Here is a 24,746-nt window from a genome sequence, read left to right on the forward strand (position 1 = left end):
AGCCCACTGGGCTTGAAGGATACCAAAGCACCTCTCAACATCTTTTATGTACCCTTCTTGATAGCGAGCAAAAAAATTTTGCTTATGGGATCGGGGGTGTGGAATTGTTTTCACAAATATTGTCCACCTCGGATAGATGTCATCAGCTAGATAATACCCGTTTTGGTACATGGTACTGTTGATTTCATATGTGATATTTTGGGCTTCACCTCTCAAAACATCATTGAACACCGGGGATTGACCTAGGATATTCAAATCGTTTTGAGATCCGGCAACTCCGAAGAAGGCGTGCCAAACCCATGTATCAAAACCAGCAACTGCTTCCAAGATGATACTTTTCTGCCCTTTTCTATTTCCGTAATCCCCTTGCCAAGCAGTTGGACAATTTTTCCACTGCCAGTGCATACAGTCAATGCTACCAATCATGCCAGGAAATCCTCGAAACTCAGCTTTTTGGAGAAGCTGTTGCAAGTCCCTAGGCGTAGGTCTGCGTAGGTAGTCTCTGGTGTACAGAGTTTCCACTGCATCACAAAATCGCACCAAGCTCTCCAAAACAGTGGACTTCCCCATCCGGACAATCTTATCCACCTGATCAGCAGATGACCCATACGCCAACATTCGTATCATAGCTGTGAACTTTTGCTCTGGAAGAAGTCCCAAATTTCCAGCACAATTTCTCTTTTGAACAAAATATTCATCATAATTGCAAATATCATGCATGACTTTATTGAACAAATGGGGTTGCATTATATATCTCCCTCGAAAATAAACATCAGAGTACAGAGATTGTGGGATAAAATAATCTTTCATAAGATTCTTACCCCGAGAATGTCTATGTCTGTCCACATTTGGGCCACGGCCTTCTTGTGAACCACGGCGACTCTGGTTTTTTTCCTCCAGCAAAGCAACTGCTATGCCAAGTTGTTCATCTAGTTCTCTTTGCGCTTTTTTGCTTGCAGCTCGTCTACGCATTCTTTCTCTAGTTTCTTGCTCTTGCCTCTCCAAAACCTCTTGCATGTCTGCCATTGAGAATGAAGAATGAAATCTAAAATATGAGAAATGGAAATGTAGAGAAGAACTGGTGTGGGAGGTATGAGCTGAACCTCTGGTTTTATAGAAAAATATAGACATATAGATATGACACGCTGCGCAATCTTAGAGGGTGAAAATCTTATCGGAAATTTTAAATTGAAATGAAATTTGAAATTTGAAATTTATCTGAAATTTGAATTTCGAAATGTATCTGAAATTTGACATTTTGAATTTATCTGAAATTTGAATTTTGAAATGTATCTGAAATTTATCTGAAATTTGAAACCGAAAATTTTATCCGATATGAATAGTATTGACACATAGGAACCCAAAAATCTTATCCGAAAATATTATCCAAATTAATTGTTTAAGTAAACAAAGTTGTAAAAAAAACAAAAAAAATAAATAGTATTTGTCATGGCAAGCCTAAACTGCTAGAAACACACTTTGCTGAGGGGGGGATAGGGCAGCTACTATTCACTTGAATAGTAGCTGCCCTAGGGCATGGCAAGGATCTAACTGATGGAAATGCTCTAATGAGTAATGCTACACTTACCACATTTTTCTTTCTTATCAGCTTTTAAATAAACCCCTTCGATCACCTCTTTATTACTATCCTACCCCTTCCCGCTGTAACTATTTTTCCTTCCCGAAATTTCCTTCCGTGCCCTCTGCGCATAGACAACAGGCAGCGGAGCTGAATCAATCTATATGTGCGAAGCTCTAGGACGCAGTGGTTGCTCAATTCATCAAGAACACTGTAAGAATTTTATGTTTAATTCTTTAATTTTATTATTACGTCCTGAACCCTAACTCGCCTATGAAAAATGTTCTAAGCCTAAATTGTTTTCGGCTACTGCAATTCCTAGGGATTGAAAATTCAGAATTTTCATATAGGTCCATAAGGTCAATTCGATTAATTTTGCTTGGCATTTAAGCAAATTCCGTACTTGAATTTGGTAAAAGAATTCAGTGTTTTTTTTTTTTTTTTTTTGTTTGAATCTTATTATCTTCTGCTGAGTTTAATACCTGAATCATGAACTGAAAATGAATAACCTCATGTGTACTGGAAATTCTTTTACTTAGTTTGAGATATTTGATTGTGCTCTGTGTTTTTTTTTTGGTCCTTGATATTGACTACTTTGATTATTCTTTCTCTTTCTAGTTTCCTTCACTGAAATTTTCATAGACAACAAGTGATTTGGTTGCTGCAACTGGGACTTGGGAACTTGTGGTGACCAAGAAAAAAAAACATTCTGTTGATTACAGCACCGATGAATACAACGTCGTTCTTGGACAAGCAGATAATGGATCTCTCGCAAGGATCATCGCAGCAGAATGACTTCATCGGCCTGATGAACCATCCCCAAGAGGTGGAACAGCAGGTGGGCTACGGTAATGGGCTTTCCAAGAACGAAAAGATCTTATCCGACTATTTCCAGTCCATTCGTCCCATCATCGGATCTTCTTTCCAGTCCCCAAATATTGATGCCAAACATAATCTTGGAGGTGGAGGAGAAGGATCCACTAGGGCATGGAACTCCTCCGAGTCAAAGTCCAACACTACGTCTCCTATCAGAGTAATTAACCTGCCTCAGAATCTCACTCTTTATCTTTCTTTGTCCATACAGTTACCGGTTAGTGTTCTAGGGAATTGATAATTGTGTTTATTACCATGGTAGTGAGATTGTCTGATAATGTTTTTTATTAGCATATTGTAAATTTGCATGATATGTTTCAGGCTTCAGCTGGAGTTAAATGTTTTGTAAGTTACTGTACTCGAATTTCCTGAGGGCAGTGCATGAACTAGGCGATAGAGTTTTGAATGATTTTGTTGCCATTTATTAGAGAGAGATTATTTGCAGATGATGCTTTCAAAAGTGTTGATGCCTATCATAATGGGCTTTTTTATCTAAGTCTTGTACAGTTAGAAAAGGGTACAAATCAAATAAAAACTTGGGGGCTTATCGGAATGGTTTTGCCCTCTTTACATTGCTCCCCTTTTTCCAGTATAGTAGCCTTCCCTTGGTTTTCTAAATAGACCTTGCTGCTGTGTAGTAGACTTTAGGTAGTTATTGCTGATTGATAATTGAATGTGAGCTTGGCATTTACTTTATTTACACTGATATGGTGCTACTCTTTCCAATTTTTATACAGAATTATGGTTCTCTGGATTCCATTAAACCGTCAGAGCTTATTTTAGAGAAGGACCAAAATGTTCCTGATGCTACAATTGTGTCAGAGATTGACCGCACCATGAAGAAGCATGTCAATAGTTTACTCCATGTGTTGGAAGGTGTTAGTGAGAAACTAACACAACTAGAGAGCAGAACCTGCCACCTTGAAAATTCTGTAGAGGATTTGAAGATATCTGTGGGAAACAATCATGGGAACACTGATGGAAAGATGAGACAGTTGGAGAATGTTCTTAGAGATGTATGTTGCCTCTTTGCCCTTCTTTTTGGTGTGAGCTTGACATATTGCCTTGCCTTTTGTATTTTAGCAATCAGATGACTTCTGTTCAACTGGAAATCTTATAAACCATTGGCAGCATGAGTGAGATAGATGCAGGAACACCATTAGTTATTTCCTTTTCTCTATTTGTTACGGTATCTCTCCTTGTGATTCCAGAACTATGTAGAGTGTGAAGCAGGGTTACGCATTGCCCATGCTTTCACCAAATCTGAAAAGCTTAAAATCTTCAATCTTGTAGACATTTAAATTGTGTTGGGTGGGGTAGAATTTTACCCCAAAAAGATGACTCCAATAATGAATGTCTTAGAGCAAGGTGTTGTCAATAAGGTCACTTGCCTGTTTGTGAAGGTGCAAAAAAGCACTAAGTTTATTAAGCATGAAAACTGACATTTGTTTATTATCATACTAACATATGTGTTTATGCTACTCTTTTTTTTATTCTGCTAATGTGGTTATTCCTTTTCACTGGTTCATTTGGTTATTGTCAATATCACACACAGGTGCAAACAGGTATTCAGGTATTGAAGGATAAACAAGCAATAGTAGAGACCCAGCTCCAGCTTGGGAAGACGCAAGTATTAAATTCCGAGGTAGACACTCAATCGCAAGTTTCTGGGCAGACAGTAGCTTCTGAATCTACGCAAGCTCACCAACAGCCTCCTCACCCTGTGAATCTTGCATCTTCACTTCCTGCTGTCTCTCCACCAAATGCTCCTCCCCAACCTATGTTCCAAAGTGTACTACCTTTAGTTCCGCCTCCAAATCAGTTTTCTCAGAACCAGATGCCTCCTGTCCCTCAGCGAGACCCTTATTTTCCAGTACCTGGTCAAACTCAAGAAGCCCCAAATCAGCAATACCAGTTACCTCCAAGTCAGCAGTCACTCCCCCCTCCTACAGCAGCACCACATCAACAATTTCAACCTACCACTCAACCACAGCATTCTCAGCCACCACCTCAGCTGCCTCAACAGCACCCTTCACTTGCACCTGTTAATCCCTCTCAACTCCGGCCTACATTAGGCCACCATGCGGAAGAGACACCTTATGTTCCTTCCTTAAGTTACCCACCCAATCTTCCCCAGCCACCTTATCAGACACCCAGTGGGCTCCCTCCCTCCCAACAGTATTATGGTCCAGGTTCCCACGCCTATGAACCACCATCTAGCAAATCCAGTACAGGATTTTCTTCTGGGTATGGTCCTCCGTCTGCGCTAGGTGAGACATATCATTACGGTGGATCACTTCAAGATGACAGTTCCTCAATGAAACCACGAATGCCTTCTTCTGCCACAGCTCACAGTGGAGGAATTGGTTACCCACAGCTTCCAGTTGCTCGAGTATTGCCTCATGCATCGCCGACCTCTTCTAGGGTGGGCGGTTCTTCAGGTTCAGCTGGGACTGGAAACAAGGTTCCCATTGATGATGTGATTGATCATGTGACAACTATGGGTTTTTCAAGAGACCATGTTAGGGCGACGATTCGGAAGCTGACAGACAATGGCCAAGCAGTTGATGTGAATGTGGTGCTAGATAAGCTGATGAATGACGAGGAAGTCCAGCCGCCTAGAGGTTGGTTTGGCCGGTAGTACAGTGTGCTTGGTTCAGATTTCTGTACAGGAAGTATTACTTGTTTCTACATCCTCTTTTCTGTGGACATACATCTCTGTGAATTTAGATGGTAAGCCCCTTCACGTGCTTTGCGCTTTGCTTGCACTGTCTTTCTGAAGGATCTACATTCCCTGCGCTTGTTTTGAACCTGTTTTCTTGCTTGCCCAGCTCCCGTTAGTGATTACGTCTCTTCATCTCACTGTGTATTGACTCGTAATAATCGAAATTTGATCGCTGAGTTGCCCCTTGTGTGTTTTTTTTTTTTTTTTTGGGTACATAATTGTATGATCTCTTTTACTTCAATATCTCTTTTCTTCTTCTTTTTTGTTTGTTTTTATTTTTATAAATGGTCTAAAACTCCAAAAATTAGAATGCCGAATTAGAAACAAAACTGGGAATACTATCTAAACGCCAACGAAAAATTATATTTGTAAAGCAGACAGAGTACTCCTGTTGATGTGGAAAATAAACCACACTAATTTCAACGCCAAAAATTATATTTCTGCAGTTGTTACCAATACAATTATAAGACCCATCACCACCAAGTTACTTGATGAGTCAGATTTGCAATTTTCTTCTTCCTAAAATACCCTTATTTATTATAGCATGATATAGGGGAGGAGGAGACGTTTTTGTTGTTTTTTCAATAATACTACAACACTAACTTGCTTACCAACTTTTTAATACCAACGCACGTGGAACATAATATGACCGTCCATGTTATTAGCCGCATTATCATCTCTCGAAACTTGGAAGGTTCAATTCTTTAAAGGGCAGGGTGCTTGCAAATTATTTTCTTCATCCTGGTAGTTGTTAATTAGCGCTTTGTCATCCCTGCTTCTAATCCATGAGGGCTCTCCAGCAGCGGCATCTCCCTCAACCACTCCCTAGCTAGTGACACGTTAAACTAACTCACGTAAATTTTGAGTTTCATCGCGTCTGCTGTCTGGAGGACGATTACCAAACGCTAATTGGTGTTCACAAACCTTTTTACTGTCTACCAAAACGGTTATTGACATAGATCGTGCTTCCTCGTTGCATTCCAAACTTCTTGATTGGCAGCGATTACACAGGTTTGCTTTCACAATTTTTTTTCACATTATCCATGGGTGGACAACGGTAATTTTTCTTTCACATTTTTTTCATGTGTTATTTTCTATTGGATTTTTTTTTTTTTTTTATTTACGGTTTTGCTCTGTTTTTTAGTTTTCTTTTCTTGATTTCTTTAGTTATTTTTCGGCATTTCTAGAGTTGTTTTATTTTATTTTATTTTTATTTTGTATTTCTTTATGTGCCTAAGGACTCGTTTGTTACGTTGTACTGTACTAACTAATTTATGTCGAATATTATTAATTTATTCTGGAGTGTGCGAACTAATTTAAGGCGGTGGGTACTATTCCAAATAAATAGTTTGATTAAGTTATTCTGTGTTTGGTGCTCCATCAGATAACAATGGATCAAACTTTTTTTAAAAAAAATTTTAATTCTTTGATAATTTAAATGAAAATTGAAATTCAAACGACACCAATTTTTTTTTTGTCAAGATTTATACAGCACGGTTTTTTTTTCTTCTTTTGACAGTAAGAGTCAAGACGAGAATAGAGCTTGTCACCAGGCTGCGCAACCAGTCTCATTGCAATTTCCCTCTAGAACGTTATAATGACACATCTTATAGCAGGTTGGTTGGTGCTTCAATTACTTGAATGCGAGGGGAGATGAGATTTGATAGGGGAAATTTGCAACGCATAGAAACTTTTTGTTTGATGGCCTATATAAAAGAACCAAAATCAATTCAGATGAGATATGTTAGCAATCCTTTTGTTTAGTATAATTAGTTCCCTTTTTCCATACTACTACTCAAACAACATCATAACCTGAACTAAAATCCTCATTGACAACAGGATCAGCATCTTTCATTAGCTCAGTTAATCCATCCAACAGAAGGTAAATGTCATTTCTCAGCTCATTTGTTGTGTTCCCCACCAAAAACAGGGAGAATCCATCGCCCACATCAACCCAAGCACAGCCAGGAGCCTTCCTCACACCCAAGTCCCTCATGAAAGTCCTCACTCTCGCTAGCTTGTTCCAACAACCAGCAGCAGCATACATGTTAGCAATTAACACGTAGTAACCAGAATTTTCAGGTCTCATTTCCAACAGCTTCTCGGCTGCCCATTCCCCTATATCTATATTTCCATGGATCCGACAAGCTCCAAGAAGAGTAGCCCACATTGCAGAAGTTGGGCTGTAAGGCATCCTTGTGATAATCTCCTTTGCTTTGTTTAATAGACCAGCCCTCCCGTAAAGATCAACCATGCAAGCATAGTGCTCCAAACGGGGAGTTATACCATACACACTCATCATCTTTTCAAAAAGCATTTGGCCTTGGATTACAAGACGAGAATGGCTACAAGCTGATAAAATTGAAACCATGGTTACATGATCAGGTTTGATGTGTAACATGTTCATCTCTTCAAATAACTTCAATGCAGCTTTTCCCTCACCCTGGACTCCATATCCTGCAATCATTGAAGTATAAGTTACTTCATCTCGCTTAGACATTGAATCAAATACTCGTTTAGCTTCTAAAATTTTGCCTGATCTGGCATACATGTCCACAAGAGCATTCCACAGAAGTAAATAATCATCAAACACTACACGTTTTGTGATGTAGCAGTGGAACTCCTTCCCATGTTGAAGATTCGCTACCCGAGCACAGAGGGGAAGGATGCTGGCAATTGTAATGTAATTAGGTTCAATTCCAGAACACAACATCTCCCTAAATAAGAATGAAGCTTCCTCAGCTCGGTCCATGCGGGAATAACCAGAAAGCATGGAGTTCCAAGTAATTATACTTCTATCTTCTATCAATTGAAACAAAGCATAGGCTTGCCTAAGGTCTTTGCACCTGGAATACATTGTAATTAATGCATGTTTAACATTATCATAGCCATCCCAACAACTACGAATTGCAGAACCATGAATCTCCTTCCCTAACTTAATGACTCCAATGTGGGAACAAGCACTCAAACCAATAATCAATGCTACCGAGTCCAATAAAATACCACAGATTCTCATTTGAGAAAGCAACTCAAGTGCACCCTTGAAATTGCCTGTCCTCAAGCATCCTCCAGCTATGGTATTCCAAGTTAAGATATCAACTCCAAGACCCTCCATCCGCATGCTTCCAAACAGCTCAAATGCTTCCGTCCACATGCCCTTGGAGGCATAACCAGATATCATTGCATTCCAAGAGATCTCATCCCTTGTGGGCATTTTGTCAAACAAGTGACGAGCAACATCCACAAGCCCAAATCTCCCATACATGGAGACCAATGAATTATGCACAAATAAATTCCAATCCTGACAACTAGCATTGATTGACTTATGCACCTCCCTCCCAAACCCTATATCCAATTTTTCACCACATGCCTTGAGAACAGACGGGTAAGTGAAACTATCTGGTCTAACCCCCTTATTGACCATTTGTTTATACGTAGAGAGAGCCTCATCCAAAAGTTCATTTTTAACATATGAAGAGATGAGCACATTCCAAGGAAGAGGATGCAATATATTTGAATTCTCAATGACAATATGAGCATCAACATGGAGATTAAAGCTTGAGTAAAGAGTAACCAGCTTGGAAACCAAAATGGGGTGTCGCTCAAAACCCAATCTGACAATATGTGCATGAAGCTGTTCACCCTGTGGGAAAGATTTATGGTTGGCGCAAGACAAGAGAAGAGAAGAGATGGGATGCAAGATAAGGTCACAAGAAGTGGCAGAAGAGCCATGGAGCTTGAGAAGAGAGAAAGCTTTGAATGCTTTTGATAAATTACCCTCGCTTGCATAGTTCTTAATGGATATAAGAAGAAAATCTATCATAGAATCATCAACTGCTGAACCTGTTTCGAAAATAGACGGTGCTGATGGTTTCTCAAATTGGGTGGTACCTCGTTTCCAGCTTTTAGGTATGAAGCGTTGGATTTGGGATAGAGAAAGGCCCCTTGGGATGAAACGAGAAAACGACGATGGCATACACTGGAGAAGTATCTGCTGTATGTAATATCATGGTAGGCAAGAACTGATCGAATGCTTTGCCCAAATTTGCAGCATGTTCCTCCGGAATATGGATTAATGCCTCTTCAAATTTCAAAGAGGTTCATTTAGTAATTTGGGGAAAACAAGCGAGTAGTATAGCACAAGCCCAAACTTAAGACAACAGTGTTGGTTTGAACAAAACCTAACCCCGACAGTATAATCAAATCCCACATGATACCCCACAAGTTAAACTGACCCTCTTGTCCCCTTGACCGATGTTTTGGGCTTACATCTATGGTTATCTTTGAAGAAACCGATCCAAGTAACAGCTAAATAAGTTGTATGCAGCTAGAATCCAAAAGCTGCCCCAATCTGCAGCATCAAAATGGAAAATGCAGATACTTTTAGGAATTGAATAACAAAGAATATTTGAAGAAAAAAAGCATACCTATAAGCTGGAAATTATTAAAACTACCATAATAAACAACTATACTTACATCCTCAATCTATACAAACTATATTAAAACTCATTTAGATGACCTATTAGATTCTGACTTGGATTGTGTTTAAATGACTTATTAGCTTCTGTTTAAATGAAGTAAACAGTAGAGAACTGAATTGTGAGTAAGGAGAGAAAATGAAGGAAATAGGGAAAATCAATGGTAGTGGTAACAATCTTGTTTAGCATAAGCCATAGATAAAAACACGATATTATGAAGAAACAAATTGGACCACTAACAGAAGGATTACCAGAAGGAGAAAGAAAAAGTTCATAAAGCAGGAAATTATTTCAGAGGATAAACAAAAGTCTAAACAACGGACACTCCAACATGATAAAACCCAGGAATCAACAACATAGAAAACAAAAGTCACAGAATTATATCATTGAAAGAAAGAAAAAAAAAAATTCATTCGCCAAACAAGAAATAGCATTTACCTATCCCTGCGATGGTCTCGATGGAGGGAATCAGAAAACTTAGAGAATTGGGTCGCGATGCAGCTCTGATTACAGGAGGTTTTGTGCGATTTTGGGCGAAACAGAAGCAGACTGGGCGTTTTGGGTGAAACAGAGACAGGGACGAGGTTGGGTGTTTTGGGAGAAATAGACAGGGGAAGAGGAAGTAGGTCGGCTCAATGATGGGGATTGGCGTCAGTGCTGGTAGGGCACCATGGAGTTCTAACAGAGGAAGAGAACAGACGGGAGTGACAACCCGCCAAAAGAGGGAGAGTCGTATGATTTTCTTTGGGCTTTTGGTCTTGTTGCTATTGGACCAAGTAATAGAAAGGGTCTAGTCCAGGCCCTGGTGTGCTCCCAAGTGTCATGACTCATGGGTCCCATGATACCTTAAATTAAACTCCTAGCCTCTCCCAGGAAAACGAGCCATTCTTCAAGTTTTGCCGCCAAACTGTCTCGTTCTCCAAGGGTTTATTGATTCACATTCTCTCTCCCCAGCCAGCCCATTTCCCTTCATAGCTCTCCAATGACTTCAACCAATCCTCACCATATCATCGACGACGACGACGATGATGATTTTGATTGGGAAGCAGCTGCTAGAGCAATCGACGTTGTTTATCAGACCCAGGCCTCAAAGCCCTCTACTTCACTCCCAGACCAATCTTCCCGTTTTGCCCCTCCTCCCAATAACCCCCCAATACAAAATTCAGTCGCCTCAATCTCTGAGAACATGAAGAAGCCTGGTTCTTCACGGCAGACCACCCTCGACCAGTTTATTGGGAGGGCTTGCCCCAGGCCTCAGCCGGAGAGTCGAGATGTGCAAGAACACAACCGGGATTGTAATGAGGGTGATGGCAGAGTGTCCTCTGTTCAAATTGATACCGAGGCAGCTAAAACTTGGATGTACCCAGGTTAAATTCTCGTTCTCTTTGTAATTTTCTTTTAGGTACTGTGTGAAAGTTAGTATTTTGGGTTTTGAGGAGGTGGGTAAGCTGGTTTTTAATTATTATTATTTTTTATTTGAATAGGTTTTGGAGAATGAAGTTGAAATTTGATTCTTGGTGTAGTGTAGTTGAATGAACCAAATAGCTTATTTCTCCGGATGCTAGATTTTTTATGACATTTCTAGATTTTTTATGACATTTCCTTCAAGTACAAATTTTGTCAAGTGGGTTATGTTATTGAACTAATGTGGGTTCAAATGCATGGGACATTTTAGGGTGAATGTGAGTGTTTGTGCCCAGATTGAGATTTTGATTGTTTCCTCTAGACTTTGGTGGTGTTATCGATGATACAAATTGAAATGTTGCCACCATATTGCTAATTTTAAAAGTTTCATTTTCTCCAAATTAATAGATATCTATTGCTCCTTGAAATTTAAACTTGTAATGGCTCTTTGAGTCTGACTTATGAACTCAACTTTTTTATATTAATGCGTGCGGAGGGTCATATTTTGACTCCTTTTTTCTGTTTGGAGTTTATTGTAGCAAACATTAAACTTATTATTTGTAACAATGCAGTTAATTTTCCTCGGCGTGACTATCAATTTTCTATTACCAAGACGGCACTATTTTCAAATACATTGGTGGTAGTGCCAACTGGACTTGGGAAAACACTTATTGCCGCAGTAGTTATGTATAACTATTTCAGATGGTTCCCTGATGGTAATGTAATTCGTACTTCTTAACTAATGCTTATTTGGTATGCATGCTACATGAGAATCACTATTGCAGAAATCTAATATGTTCGTCATGAGTTATAAAGTGTTTATTGTTTCTAATTGCTTTAAATTGGAGATGTTTGTTAAATATTTCTACTCATTTTAAGAAATAAATTGTATGTTTTTATCAAATCTGATAGTTTTCTTTGTATAGTTTGATGATCAACTTGAGAAATACATGTATATGCGTGAGTTTCAAGCTGAAGTTGATTGATTGATTCTTTTCTGTTTCTTTCTGTGGTTCACTTGAACTGTTATATTATTGTTGTGTTTATCTTGATATACATTGTTGGTCCAGTTTCCTATCAATTTAAGTTTTTGGGATCAATGTGAACTTAACATGGAATCAGAGCTTTAGTTGCCTGTCTGATCCTACCACATAGGACTGAATTTTGTTTTAGCGGCTGTCACATTAGAACTTAGCTACAATGGGATTGATCCCCCATCCAGGTTATTCCATTGTTTACTTGCTCCAATGAAATTAAAGTTGATTTTTCAGGAATGAGATTCTTGATCTTGGGAAGGAAATGAGTCCATCAGGAATTATTTTGTTTCCAACATGTACAATTCCAAAATGACCCTAACTATTTTTTTTCATAACACCAAAAATGGCCATATAATCTTACACTGAAAATACAGAAAAACAACCTAAAATACTCCTCTAGGCCTACAGAAAAGGCCCATTCACCTTTTATCCAACATTTTATGTGTAAAGTAATGTTCAGATAATTTGAACATCGAATCTGTAGTTGTCTTGTCACCCCACCAAAATGTAGATAATTGCAAGAGGAAAAATGAATCACTGAAATAGAGGCATAAGTTTTTTGGTGGGAGGAAGAAGGGTATGGTTCTGCGAAGATGTGCGGTGAAGAGATGCATTATTTGTTGCAAGGGGTTTGCTTTTGGGCATCTCTGTGGGCTTCAATATTTTTCCGAGTTTAGGGATGCTTCTTTCTCTGCAAAACTGGAATGCTGCTATTTATTTGTGTCTTTTGCTTCTTTGTTGGTGTACTACTGTTTTCATTTGGCTTGTTGATGTTATCCTGAGTTCTCTCTCTTGCTCCTGTGGACATCTTGTGCATTGTTTTGTCCCATTCTCTATTCTTAATGAAATTTGTTTCCTATAAAAAAAAATTAGTCCAGTTTCCCGTGTTGTGGGTTTCTCGAGTTTATTTTTGAAAGTTGTGAAACATTGACATTGTTCTTTCCACAACAGGAAAGATAGTCTTTGCTGCTCCTTCTCGACCTCTTGTTGTGCAACAGATACAAGCATGCCATAACATTGTAGGAATATCACAAGTAAGAACCTCTTTTATTTATAAGCAGAGTTTTGTTGAATATTTGGTGTTTACTCGACAACTTTATTTACTTACATATTGTGAGAAGATTATGATCAAACCGATTGCAGGAATGGACAATTGACATGACAGGTCAGATAAGTCCTACAAAAAGAGCATCCTTGTGGAAAACTAAACGAGTTTTCTTTGTTACTCCCCAAGTGCTGGAGAAGGACATTCAGTCTGGTGATTAATTCTTGAACTATACACTAGGATTTTCTCAATGACAAGGGGTGGATTTTGATATATATATATATATATATATATATGTATCTATATTTCATTCATTATATCGTAAACCCTGCATCAGAAGGTGTTTCCTATGTGCAATAAGGCACTAGAGAAGAGGGAATGGCTTTACAAATTTGGTATAAGTTTCAGCATTGTTAAAAGTACCCACTTTTGAAGATGGGTAACTCCTATGTAATGCATAATGTTTTAGCTCAAAGAAGCACTTCACACTCTCTGCATAAACACCTAAAGTTTAATCCACTGTAAGTTTGATAGGTTCTCAATTAAAGAGCTTCCATGCCGAATTAAATAGTAATTGTTTTTATTTAATATTTTCCCATTAGAAAGTAAGTATATTCCACCACCAGTTTTTATGCATGATATATTTTCTTCTTTTTGAGAAAGATACTTTGTCAATGGATTTTTCTCAGAGGTAATTCGTTGCAGGCACATGCTCAATCAAATACTTGGTATGTTTGGTGATTGATGAAGCTCACAGAGCATTGGGAAACTATTCTTACAGTGTTGCAGTTCGTGAGGTCAGTTCTCTTTCTTTCAGTTATATCTAAACTAATATATTTCCCCATTTACCAGTTCAGATGAGTTTTTTTTAATTATCGTTATTATTATTATTCTTGTAGTTCTGCCTTGATAAATGTTGGTTCAGTGTGTTATTTATGGGTAAAGTTGGTCTTTTGAAATACTAATGATAATTTAGTTTTTTAGTTAATGGCTGCACAAGTGCAACTGAGAATTTTAGCTCTGAGTGCAACACCGGGATGTAAGTTACTAATATACTGGGTTTCTACTAATTTTCATTTTAAAAGTTAGATCCTTAGTAACATGCAATCGTACAGCAAAGCAGCAGGCTGTCCAGCAAGTTATTGATAACTTATATATATCAACACTTGAATATCGCAATGAAGATGACGCTGATGTCAAAAAATATGTTCACAACAGGGAGGTAGAGTTGATTCAGGTATGTCTCTTGTTTCCAGAAATAATTTTTTGTACACAGGAAAGAAAACTTTTTTTTTCTTGGTCTGAAAACGGAGGAAAAAAACTTTTGTTGCAATTATTCTAGGTCGCAATGGGTCAAGAAGCTGTTGAGATAGACAATAAGCTCGTGGAAGCAATGCGACCATTTGCAACCAGGCTTTGTGCAATTGGAGTTCTCCCAACTAGAGATGTTCAGACTGTATGGTTTCAGAATAATTTAAATTCTAATTTCCTCTAGGAGAACTGTGCTGGACAAGATTGTTTCTTTGCATTTTTATTCTGTTCTGGCCCCTGCTATAGCAGACATTATAACAATCAGGGTGGCGGTCAGTTTCTCTAGCAATGTCTGGTCTTGTTCCCTTAGTGATGATGAAGTTCGCTAAAATGTATCTTTTCACTGATGATAATGCAAGGCTCTGATACTGCTAGCCTATTATACAGTTTTTCTCTGGTTTCGGTTTGTTATGTAGATAGCTTTGGAAAATATTCACTGGTTTTTAAAGAAGCTGTACCTCAGATATTCCTCTAGTTTAAGGAACAGAAAAGGCTCTCTTTTATTATCATCGTTTTTTTAATTATTAATGGGATTTACTACCTTATCTTTATATATATATATATATATATATATTTGTTCTTTTGTGGTTAATTATTAATGATTCAATCACATTCTTTTTGGGTCTACATAATTTCACTCTTTCTTTCTTTCTTTTTTTCTTTTTTTGTTGGTGGGGGCGGAATTCTTACAGTTGAGCCCATGTTATTTACTTGATTCAAGGGAGAAATTTCGTCAAGCACCTCCAGACCTCCCCCAAATTAAGTCTGGAGACATTGAAGGTTATTTTGGAGCACTCCTTACGCTTTACCACATTCGTAAGCTAATATCAAGCCATGGAATAAGGCCAGCATATGAAATGCTTGAAGAAAAATTAAAACAAGGGTATATTCTTGTCTCCTGACCATCAAGCCCTTCATCTGCTTTCTCCATTTCTTCACTGTCTTGTTTAGCTCCTATCTACATTCTAATAACTATGCCTGTTATTATATTCCGAACCATCATGCTTTTGACTTTTTTCGAGTCAGGGATTTTTCAATCTATTAGGATCCTTCTCATTGAAATGTTACTAATGCAGCTTGAAAATGAAGTGTCACAAGCTATTCGTTAAAATGAGAATCACCTTATGATCTGATTTGGTATCAGACATAAACAAATCCGCCTTGCATAAGTTTGAGACAGATATTTTTATAAGTTCTAAGATACTTTTCAAAAGTTTTAAGATATTTTAGTCTTATGTGAAGGCCACACCCTCCATTGTCCCATCATCGTAATTGGTGTTTGACTTCATAACAAAGAAATTCAGTATTTGAAAATTCAGTTCAATGGAAGAAATTTCTTGTTTAGACGTAACTAGTATCATGATTAATCTATTATATATTAAATGTCGATGACATGGAGTTTAAGCTGTTTAGTTTTTAACAAGCAATTCAAGAATATTAAGTTGTTTAAGGTCATTTTTCAGGTCATTTGCAAGGTATATGTGTAGAAATGAAGATATTTCTAAAGCAAAGCTCATAATGCAGCAAACTTTGTCTCATGGTGCTCCGAGTCCCAAATTGTCCAAAATGTTAGAAGTGCTGCTTGATCATTTCAGTATGTGGGCTGTTATCCAAATTTTATTGTATTTGCCATAACATGCCCTTTTTAATATTTTAAAGTTCTGCTTATCAAATGTTAGAAGCATTGCTTGTCTCATGGTTTCAATATTGTATTCTTCATCAAATGCTGATTTTTGTCACAAATATTTGTCATCAAATGCTGATTTGGACTGCCTATTATTTAAATTTTAGACTTTGTATGATTCAGAGTGTTAGCTCCCAGTTGCTGATAATTACATATCTGACTGCAGAAACAAATGATCCACAGAAATCAAGGGTTATCATTTTCTCAAATTTTAGGGGCAGTGTCAGGTGCCACCTTTTCTCTGTGTTTAATTTGTTGTTATTTTATTGTTTCTGATTGCAATTTATATATAAAATGTGAAAAATATTCCTGGCTATAATTAAGCAAACATACAGGGACATAATGGATGCGTTAGCAAACATCGGCAATTTTGTTAGAGCTACGGAGTTTATTGGTCAAAGTTCAGGTTTGAAGCTCCACTCTTTATTTTGACTTGTCTCCATTAAATATAATTTTTAATGTAATTTAGTTTTTTTGTCTCAATGAAATTTAGAATAAGATGAAATTGTTGTTACTTGGGAAGTGATTGTTAGTGATCTTTTAAGCTACTCATTGAACAGAAAGAAAGTTGTCTGGCATGCGGGCAAAACACATTGAAGTGTTGTTATGGTTATGACATTGACTTGCCTTCTCCTTTGAAGTGTTGTTTATGATTTGGTCTATTATTTGTCAATTATTGTGTGTTCTTTTTCTCTCTTTCTCTCTCCCCCTTTATCTCACTTTCTCTTCCATCTCCCTCTTGCTAGATCCTTGACTCTTTTAATGAATTTATGTTCGAGGAAAAGAGAAGATAATTGTCAAGAGATCTTAGAAGATGTTGATCTCAATACTATCCTAGATCTAAACAATTATGGCATAACCAAGAATATATGTATGTCTTAGTTAACTTTAATGAATTTATGTTCGAGGAAAAGAGAAGATAATTGTCAAGAAATCTTAGAAGATGTTGATCTCAATACTGTCCTAGATCTAAACAATTATGGCATAGCCAAGAATATATGTATGTCTTAGTTAACTTTAGTTCTTTCTTATTATCCATTAGCCTATAGTTATTGTTGAATTGATATAGATAGTTGGCCTATTCTCTAATAGCTCAAGCATTTGAGATCTAGAGGTTGCCTAACATGGTATCAGAGCACTGGTTTTAGAGACTTCTGAGTTCGAAACCTCCAATCCCTCCAACTCACTTATGTAGTGATTTGCAAGGTGCAAGGTAAGGCTGCACCTATATGCTTCTCCCAGACTCTGTTTTCCTGCCTCTCCATGTGCAGGAGATGCAGGTGCAAGTGAGGGAGGGCATTAGCTTCATATACATTGTTTGCTTATTCCATAATAGCTTAAGCTTTTGGGATTTAGTGGTTGTCTTACAATTATATGAGATTGAGTTCTAATTTCTTACAGGGAAAGCATTAAAAGGCCAGTCACAAAAAGTTCAACAAGCTGTTTTGGAGGTAACTATGTTGTTTTTATTTCTTTTCGCAGCACGTTTCATTGGCTTACTTAGATTTCCCACAGAAATTTCGTGCTGGTGGATACAATGTCATTGTTGCCACATCAATTGGTGAAGAGGGCCTGGATATCATGGAAGTTGATCTAGTTATATGCTTTGATGCTAATGTATCACCATTGAGAATGATTCAGCGCATGGGGAGAACTGGAAGGAAGCATGATGGAAGAGTTGATATCCTTTTCTCATATGAGTACTGCATGCTCTGTAGTTGGCTGTTGGTGAGATCAGACTGAACATGCAATGAACTTTTGCTTGTCCCCCACTTTTATCCAAGTTTTTAGTATCAATCCACTTTCCATTTTTTTCATTACACTTTCTTTCAAACACCTTTCATTGCATTTGCAATAAATCTAAATCCTTGACAAGTCGTACTAGTTTTAGCCTGTGAAGGGTCAGAGTTGAAGGGTTACAAGCGTAAGCAAGGAAACAGTAAGAATATGATGAAACACATGCGAAATGGGGGGAGAAATAGCTTCAATTTCCATTCTAGTCCAAGGATGGTGGGATTTTCTAAGAAAGGCTGCATCTTTATGACTTTTAATGCTATAGTCTTGCATTTTAAATGTATTTGATTGTGTCATTATTTATTGCAGATCCCTCACATTTTCAAACCGGAGGTCCGGTTTGTTGAGTTTTCAATTGAACAATTCGTTCATCGTGGAAAGAAAGTAATAGATGATAACACTATTCAGACACCTGTTATTGCAGACAAATTAACTGTTGCTGAGACTACATTAATTGCCAAGTATTTTGACCCCCATGAAATTACATGGAAACCATCTCTTATTGCCTTTCCTCACTTCCAAACATATCCTTCAAGAGTGTATAAAGTAATGCATTCACATCGGACAACAATGTTAATTGATATGATGCAATGTTTGCAAGGACTAACCTTTTCTAGGGACAGCAATATTTCCCTTCTTGAGGTTTGATTCAATCTATGTGGTTGAGTTGTTTGCCTTGCTGTGTTGTATGACATTTTCTTATGTTATCACTCAATGCTTTCAGGATGAAATATGTTTAAAGAAGTGCTTGGGAGTTGACACTGCTGAACAACATGACAATAATGGAGAAGGTAGCTCAAAAAGGCTTGTATGAGAAGAAAATTTGTCATTCCAAATTCTTCCATTTGTTTTAAGGCATTATTCAGATTAAGTGCAAATAATTACTAAGGAAAAAGATTCTTCACTACTAGGATTAGTTTCATCGTGTTTGGAGATCTGAGGTGCATTTACTTGTTTACTCTTGCTTTCAAGTCCCACATCAAACTTATGCACATTTGCATGCTAATCAATTTGAGCTTAGCGAATGTAGTTTATTGTTCCTTTACTTTTTTTCAACGTCCATTTGAGACATGTGAGCATTTTGCTTCATTGCTAATAATTCTTCTACAAATAGTTCAGAGGTCCATTATGCTCAAGATCACCAACTCAATGTTCATTTTCTGTTTATAATATAAACTTTATATTACCTTTTTTGTTATAATTTTAGTATTTCATCTTCAACTTTACCAAATGTTCAACGCTATATGCTTTAATTGTATCCTTTTGAGTCCTCTTATTCTTTACTTTGTAGCTAGAAATTTTCGCACTTTTTGCTCCTCTGTATATGTGCATGCCTGTTAAACTTTATTCGGAAACTAATTCCTTTTAACCTTTTTCTTGCTTGATGATTGAAATAAAACCTTTTCTCTTCTGTATACTTTTCTTCATCTTCCGACAATAAAAGTAGTACTACGGCTATGAGGTTGGTTATCTTTTCTTTGGGTTAACTAACTCAAGGAATGAACTGAAACCATAAAAAATGTTCATACTCTACAACATTTTTGTACTGTAATTGGTATGTGTAAGCATGCATGTGCTTATGTTCCTAATTTCAAGTCCTGATGCTGCACCTGCATTGGGGGATGGGGAGTGGGGGTAATTGAACATAAATTGTAGGAGGATTTTTCCTTGCTCGGTTTTTTTAACGTAAAATATTATGGCCTAGTCAGCATGTTAAATAATAACAAGCGCTTGTCTTTTCTTTTCTGGATTGGGGGCCTGGGGGGATTGAATGTGGAGAAGATGCTAAATGTTGAACATTTTGTTGCAGATTTTCTGAATCCTGATGATTCTGAAGTATCACCTACTAGAACATTGGAAACTGAGGAGAAGCATAACGAACTTAATTTCCCTGGTGAAAATCCTTATGAGCACTCTTACCTCTTTGGTTCAGATGTTGTAACTGTTGATGCTTCCGGAAACGTCCTAGTCATGGTTGTCCCTGTGTTTCCTTGGAAAGACTTATCGCATTCCATGTCAACAAGTGCAAGCATTATTAAGTTGGATTACTTGAAGCAAAATTCTTGCCATGCAAGGACTTCAGATGAAGACCACACAGAACTAACTACTGAAGCTGGTCCCAGTGGAGATCTGAAATCGACTCAGATAACATGCATGAAGAATGAGATTTCACTTAAGTCTCGATGTTGTGATTCTGAAACCTGGATGGAGAAATCAGTCAGCAGGGTTGAAAAAATTCCTCAAACTCCAATTTTGAAGGGAAATTTGTCAAATCAAGGAGCTAGTGTCTCTGAGTCACCTGATGTTCTGGAAAGCAAGGCATCATTATTTCTGGCTGATGAAGACAATAATTTTTTCAGAGATGGTGAGCTCAGTCCACGGCTTACTAATTTAATCAAAAGTGGAGTTGTCCCAGAGTCTCCTATCCATAATAGTGGTTAGTAATGCAATTAGTAAGATTTTATCTTAATTCAAAATGTGATATGGTTTCCTGGGGATTGCTTTTGTCCCCTAATATAAGATGATGCTTATATAAATGTGAATTATGCAGGACTATCAAATAACACAGATGAGTATCTAGAACCTGACCAATTACCTGTTTCACCTGCCCAATTACATACTGGAATACTATTGAAGTGTTCAAGTCCTGGGAAAAGTGAAAAAGTCAATATGAGAGGCAATGCCTGTGGAAGAAATGTCTCTGTTTCTCCTGTTGATAATGAAATTCAAACTCCCTTGCATAACAAGGGTGAAACTGCAAGCATAAGAGGATGTACTTCCACATCACCAATTATTGATAGAGCCCAAACTGTTTTAGCAGACCTTACAAACAATAGCTGTGGCAAAGATTGGCATTTAAGTTCTGGAGACAAGTTGGAAAGTGTAAAACAGGCGCGCAAGTTTAAGAGGTTACGCAAAGTTGGGGATCATTGGAAAAGTAGGGGAGAAAGCATGACAAAAAATGTTGGGTCAACAGAAAACCCTGCCAGATCTTTTTCTAGAGCTGGTCCTCTCCGTACTAAGCACGACAGAGGTATTATGAATATGAATTGAGTCTATTGAAATGTATCTAGACCAGATGTTTGTCCTTTCCAGTTTTTTTTTTTTTTTTTTTTTTTTTTTCGGGAAAAGGTCATTTCCAGTATCGTTTATTTATTTGCTATTTATTTTTCTATTTTTGGAGTTCTGATGCTAACTAACTAGACTAGATCCTTCTCTCTATGACTAAAAGTCCAATCAAACTGAAGACTTATAGGAATGCTACCTGTTCAGCTTCCAATCTTTTTATGAGACCTATTTACCCAATATGTTTATTTTTTGGTTACATAGGTAAAAAGAAGTCAGTTGATGATGTAAGGGTCTTCATTGAGGAGGAAGCTGAGTAAGTTCATACATTTATGAGATGTAGCTAAATTATTTGCAAATTTTGTATGGTTGCATTTCTAGGTAAAAGCATAAGAAGAATATTTTCTGATTATTTAATTATTATTTTTGTGTGGATAATAAGATGAAATTTTTGTTGAAAGTAATACTTGATGTGCTGGTACTCCAATGAAATTACTCAGGGTATCTTCAGAAGCTGATATTTCTGATGATGAGGAAGATGAGCGAGACAACTACTCAAATGATAGTTTCATAGATGACAGGATAAATCCTACGGTTGCCAGTACTCAGTTTGCAAGCGGTGGAATTGACATGATGGCAATATACAGGTCTTTCATCTCTCTCTCAGCGTATCCTTTGCAAACCATTAGCGGTTTGACTGAACTATTTCTTTGCATAATGTAGGAACCTATGAACATGAGTAGTTGCCAAAAGTATTTTTGAAAGTTCATATTATTGAATATTCTACCATCTTGGAAATCTAGTAGTGTAATGTGTATCCAACTTTTACTTTGTTTCACATAAAACATCGTTCTGTGATCAAGTGACATTTGAAAGAAAAAGCTGACACTGGTCCAAAGAGGTGCTTATTCCAAAGCTTTCAGTCTTTTAAGAAACTCTAACATTCAGTTGTCATAAGAAATTAGGCATAGTTTAACAAGAATAAAAATTATGTGCAATTTATTATATTTGGCCCGTTATGATTTGATACTTCTGGTTTAATGAGCTTGGAAGGATTAGAATTTTTGTAGTGATTTCATATTTATTACCATATAAATATAGTCTGATGAATCAATGACTGCCTTTCATTATCGAAATTTAACAATCTACATTCTTAGTGGGAAAAAATGTTAGTTTTCATAGATGGAAACTGTGGCTGAGTCGCTGATGTAGGAAGCCCGCCATGGTGCAACTGATGGTTATTGGTATCTTTGTTCCTTTTTTAAAACTTATTTTGGTAACATATTGGTTCAGATATCATTTTGTCAACGATGGGTTGGTGCCGAGAACCTAGTAAAAGATTTCAAAATTGATTTGCAGCCACTTTTAAGAGTTTTTAAAAATCTAAGATGCATTTGGATGGCTATCCAACCATATTGTGGTTCAATTGAGATTAATCTTCCCCCTACCAGGGGTGGCAGTTGTCGTTTCTTCAAACTACTTTTTACAACTATTATGTCACTTGGATATGTAAGCTGAAATTCTATTCTTAGTAAAATGATTTCCTAGATGCAAACTGAAGTGACAGTTAAAGTTCATATGTCCCATATATTACCAGACCCCAATCATCCTGCATTTCGCCTGTGAATTATGCCATCAATCTAGTTGCTTGGATTTATTTGTTTCATTACTTTTTGCTTTTTATTTTTATTTATATTTATATTTATTATCTCTTCTAGTTCTGTAACCTGTATGATTATGGCTCCGGATGGAGCATGCCCTCTTTGGCATGTCCTCATATTTTTCCAAGCAAAAATTGAGTGCTCTCTTATAATATCATCCTTACCTCCAGAGTTGCGGGCTTCTGAAATTCTTTATAAAAAAATTCTTCAATGTCTTGGAACAGGCGTTCATTGCTCACCCAATCACCCCGGGAGAGGCAGCCAAGCAGTTCTGCCACATATTCACCTGATTCTGTGGCACCAACACTGAGGACAACTGAAACTGGAAGTTCTTGTGGGAAACCATCCTTCTCTCTCCAAACTCCTCAAAGCGATTGTACAAATCAGCCAAACAGGATGGATTCGAAGTCCTTCCAAATGAACTGTAACGCTGAAGGCACACCTTGTACAACTGGTGTTTCCCCAGGATATGAGATTGAAAGCCGAAAAAGAAAATTGAGTTCTCATCATTCAAGATCTGTTCCTGCAGTCAACTTGGAGCGAGAGTTCTCACGCCAGTCAGAGGCTGCAGGCAGAGACTTGCAGCACAATGATGCAAATGGGGACGTGCTTTATGATGATCTATTTTTTGAGGGCCTTGATCTTGACGCAGTGGAAGCGCAAGCTACATTGCTTCTTAAACAGAAATCAGAACTGCCAAGGCAGAGGCAGCAGATGGTTCCCAATATACACCCACAAAATCCTAGCCTACAACATTCTCCGACGTTTGATCTTGGAATATAAAATTTATGGAAAATATATATCTAAATGGTGCCCAGCAGAAGGATTGAACGAAATATGGTGACAGTTTCTCACAATTGAGATTGTTTATGCAAGATCAGTTGCAAGTTTTGAGGGTTTGATTGTTTTTTTTTTCCTTTATTGTTTTGAGAGATTAGTTAGATGCATTGGGATCTGCATCTTGTTGGGGGAAAACAGATGTAGTTTATGGGAAAGTGAGGCATGCAAATTCATGCAAGAAAGGGAAATGTATACGTACATGTATATATGTATGAATGTAAATATTACATTCGTTCTATAAATAATCTTCAGATAAGAATTTCCTATGGCATCTTTGCGTATTTTTGTTTTAAGTTCACACTTTACAGCTGCTGGTAAAAATAACGTCTAACTAGGTATATTATCACCCCATTGTATCTCCCAATCCTCAATCATCATTCCCTCTTCTTTTTTCTGATATTGATTCCCAAATCCTCCTTCAGTAACCCTTCATTTCTTGCAATGCCAATTTTAACTTCTTTCCTCATTCTCCTACTAGACAAAATTGTGTGAGGACAGGTCCAGTGATGCATTGGATGGACTGATTATACTTGTCCCTTTCTGGGCTTCATTAAGGATTTCCTGTGACATTGCCCTCTTTGATAAATTAAATTTAACACATGTGCATATGTCAAACGGTTATTTTTCTCGGAGGAGAAAATAGTCAAGTATTTTATGATTTCCTGACGGGTCTGAATTTGAGAGAGAGAGAGGACCAAAATTACCGGGCCTTTACTTACCCTACCTTGCTCATTACGGGATCTTTACCGGGCCTTTACTTACCCTACCTTGCTCATTACGGGATCTCTACTGGATACGAGGTATTCATGTGTTGGACTCAATTTATTTAGCTTGAATTACCCTTATAAAAAAGATCAATGTATTAGTAGCACGCGTGGCCCACTATGTGGTCCCACTACTAATAACATCAATGCATTTTTATGATAAAACTCTACATCTGTTATACTACCAAGTGGTTAAAAGGAAAGTATTGGTGTTGGACCAATTAGTATTCTACTTAGAAACAAATAGATGAAATCAAATTTTCATTATGGGTGTGCTTACAACATGGCGCCATAACTAGACTTGGAAACTGTCGTGTGGAATTATTCCAAACCCAAACCCAACATGTTACCTTTTTGTGGTCAAATACATAAACCTAGGGGTGGCCATTTGATCTAAAAAATCCGCGTACTGACCAACCAAACAGATGGTTTGGTTAATGTAATTTTTCAAATTTAAAATTTTTCCCACCCGCTATGAAGAAAAG

The 24,746-nt window shown here is 37.4% G+C and overlaps 3 protein-coding genes across 5 annotated transcripts; 2 read left to right on the top strand and 1 right to left on the bottom strand.

The window, feature by feature from the left end:
* On the top strand, window positions 1,640-5,378 carry LOC18788500 (protein diaphanous homolog 1). Its single transcript, XM_007222856.2, has 4 exons — window positions 1,640-1,792; window positions 2,198-2,612; window positions 3,190-3,468; window positions 4,008-5,378. The coding sequence occupies exons 2-4, from the start codon at window positions 2,307-2,309 to the stop codon at window positions 5,091-5,093; spliced, it is 1,671 nt and encodes a 556-aa protein (XP_007222918.1). The 5' UTR covers window positions 1,640-1,792; window positions 2,198-2,306; the 3' UTR covers window positions 5,094-5,378.
* Window positions 6,363-10,393, bottom strand: LOC18791826 (pentatricopeptide repeat-containing protein At1g71490). The gene is made up of 2 exons (XM_020556006.1): window positions 10,094-10,393; window positions 6,363-9,528 (listed from the first exon to the last, which is right to left on the bottom strand). Exon 2 carries the CDS (start codon window positions 9,151-9,153, stop codon window positions 6,973-6,975), a length of 2,181 nt encoding a protein of 726 aa, XP_020411595.1. The 5' UTR covers window positions 9,154-9,528; window positions 10,094-10,393; the 3' UTR covers window positions 6,363-6,972.
* Window positions 10,474-23,763, top strand: LOC18792017 (Fanconi anemia group M protein). 3 transcript variants are annotated; one of them, XM_020556003.1, is made up of 22 exons: window positions 10,474-11,022; window positions 11,632-11,775; window positions 13,048-13,130; window positions 13,240-13,354; window positions 13,847-13,938; window positions 14,126-14,180; window positions 14,257-14,378; window positions 14,484-14,597; window positions 15,145-15,335; window positions 15,916-16,046; window positions 16,303-16,363; window positions 16,472-16,542; window positions 17,538-17,587; window positions 17,652-17,817; window positions 18,019-18,146; window positions 18,240-18,572; window positions 18,655-18,721; window positions 19,741-20,367; window positions 20,482-20,964; window positions 21,261-21,312; window positions 21,497-21,643; window positions 22,882-23,763. In XM_020556003.1, exons 1-22 carry the CDS (start codon window positions 10,638-10,640, stop codon window positions 23,438-23,440), a joined length of 4,176 nt encoding a protein of 1,391 aa, XP_020411592.1. In that variant the 5' UTR covers window positions 10,474-10,637; the 3' UTR covers window positions 23,441-23,763. The 3 variants fall into 3 exon arrangements, with proteins under 3 accessions (XP_020411592.1, XP_020411593.1, XP_020411594.1); XM_020556004.1 differs by lacking the exon at window positions 10,474-11,022 and having other exon boundaries at window positions 11,695-11,775; window positions 13,053-13,130; XM_020556005.1 differs by lacking the exons at window positions 10,474-11,022; window positions 11,632-11,775; window positions 13,048-13,130; window positions 13,240-13,354 and having other exon boundaries at window positions 13,863-13,938; window positions 14,118-14,180.

This window comes from Prunus persica, chromosome G1, assembly GCF_000346465.2.
Source record: "Prunus persica cultivar Lovell chromosome G1, Prunus_persica_NCBIv2, whole genome shotgun sequence".
NCBI classification, from domain to species: Eukaryota; Viridiplantae; Streptophyta; class Magnoliopsida; order Rosales; family Rosaceae; genus Prunus; species Prunus persica.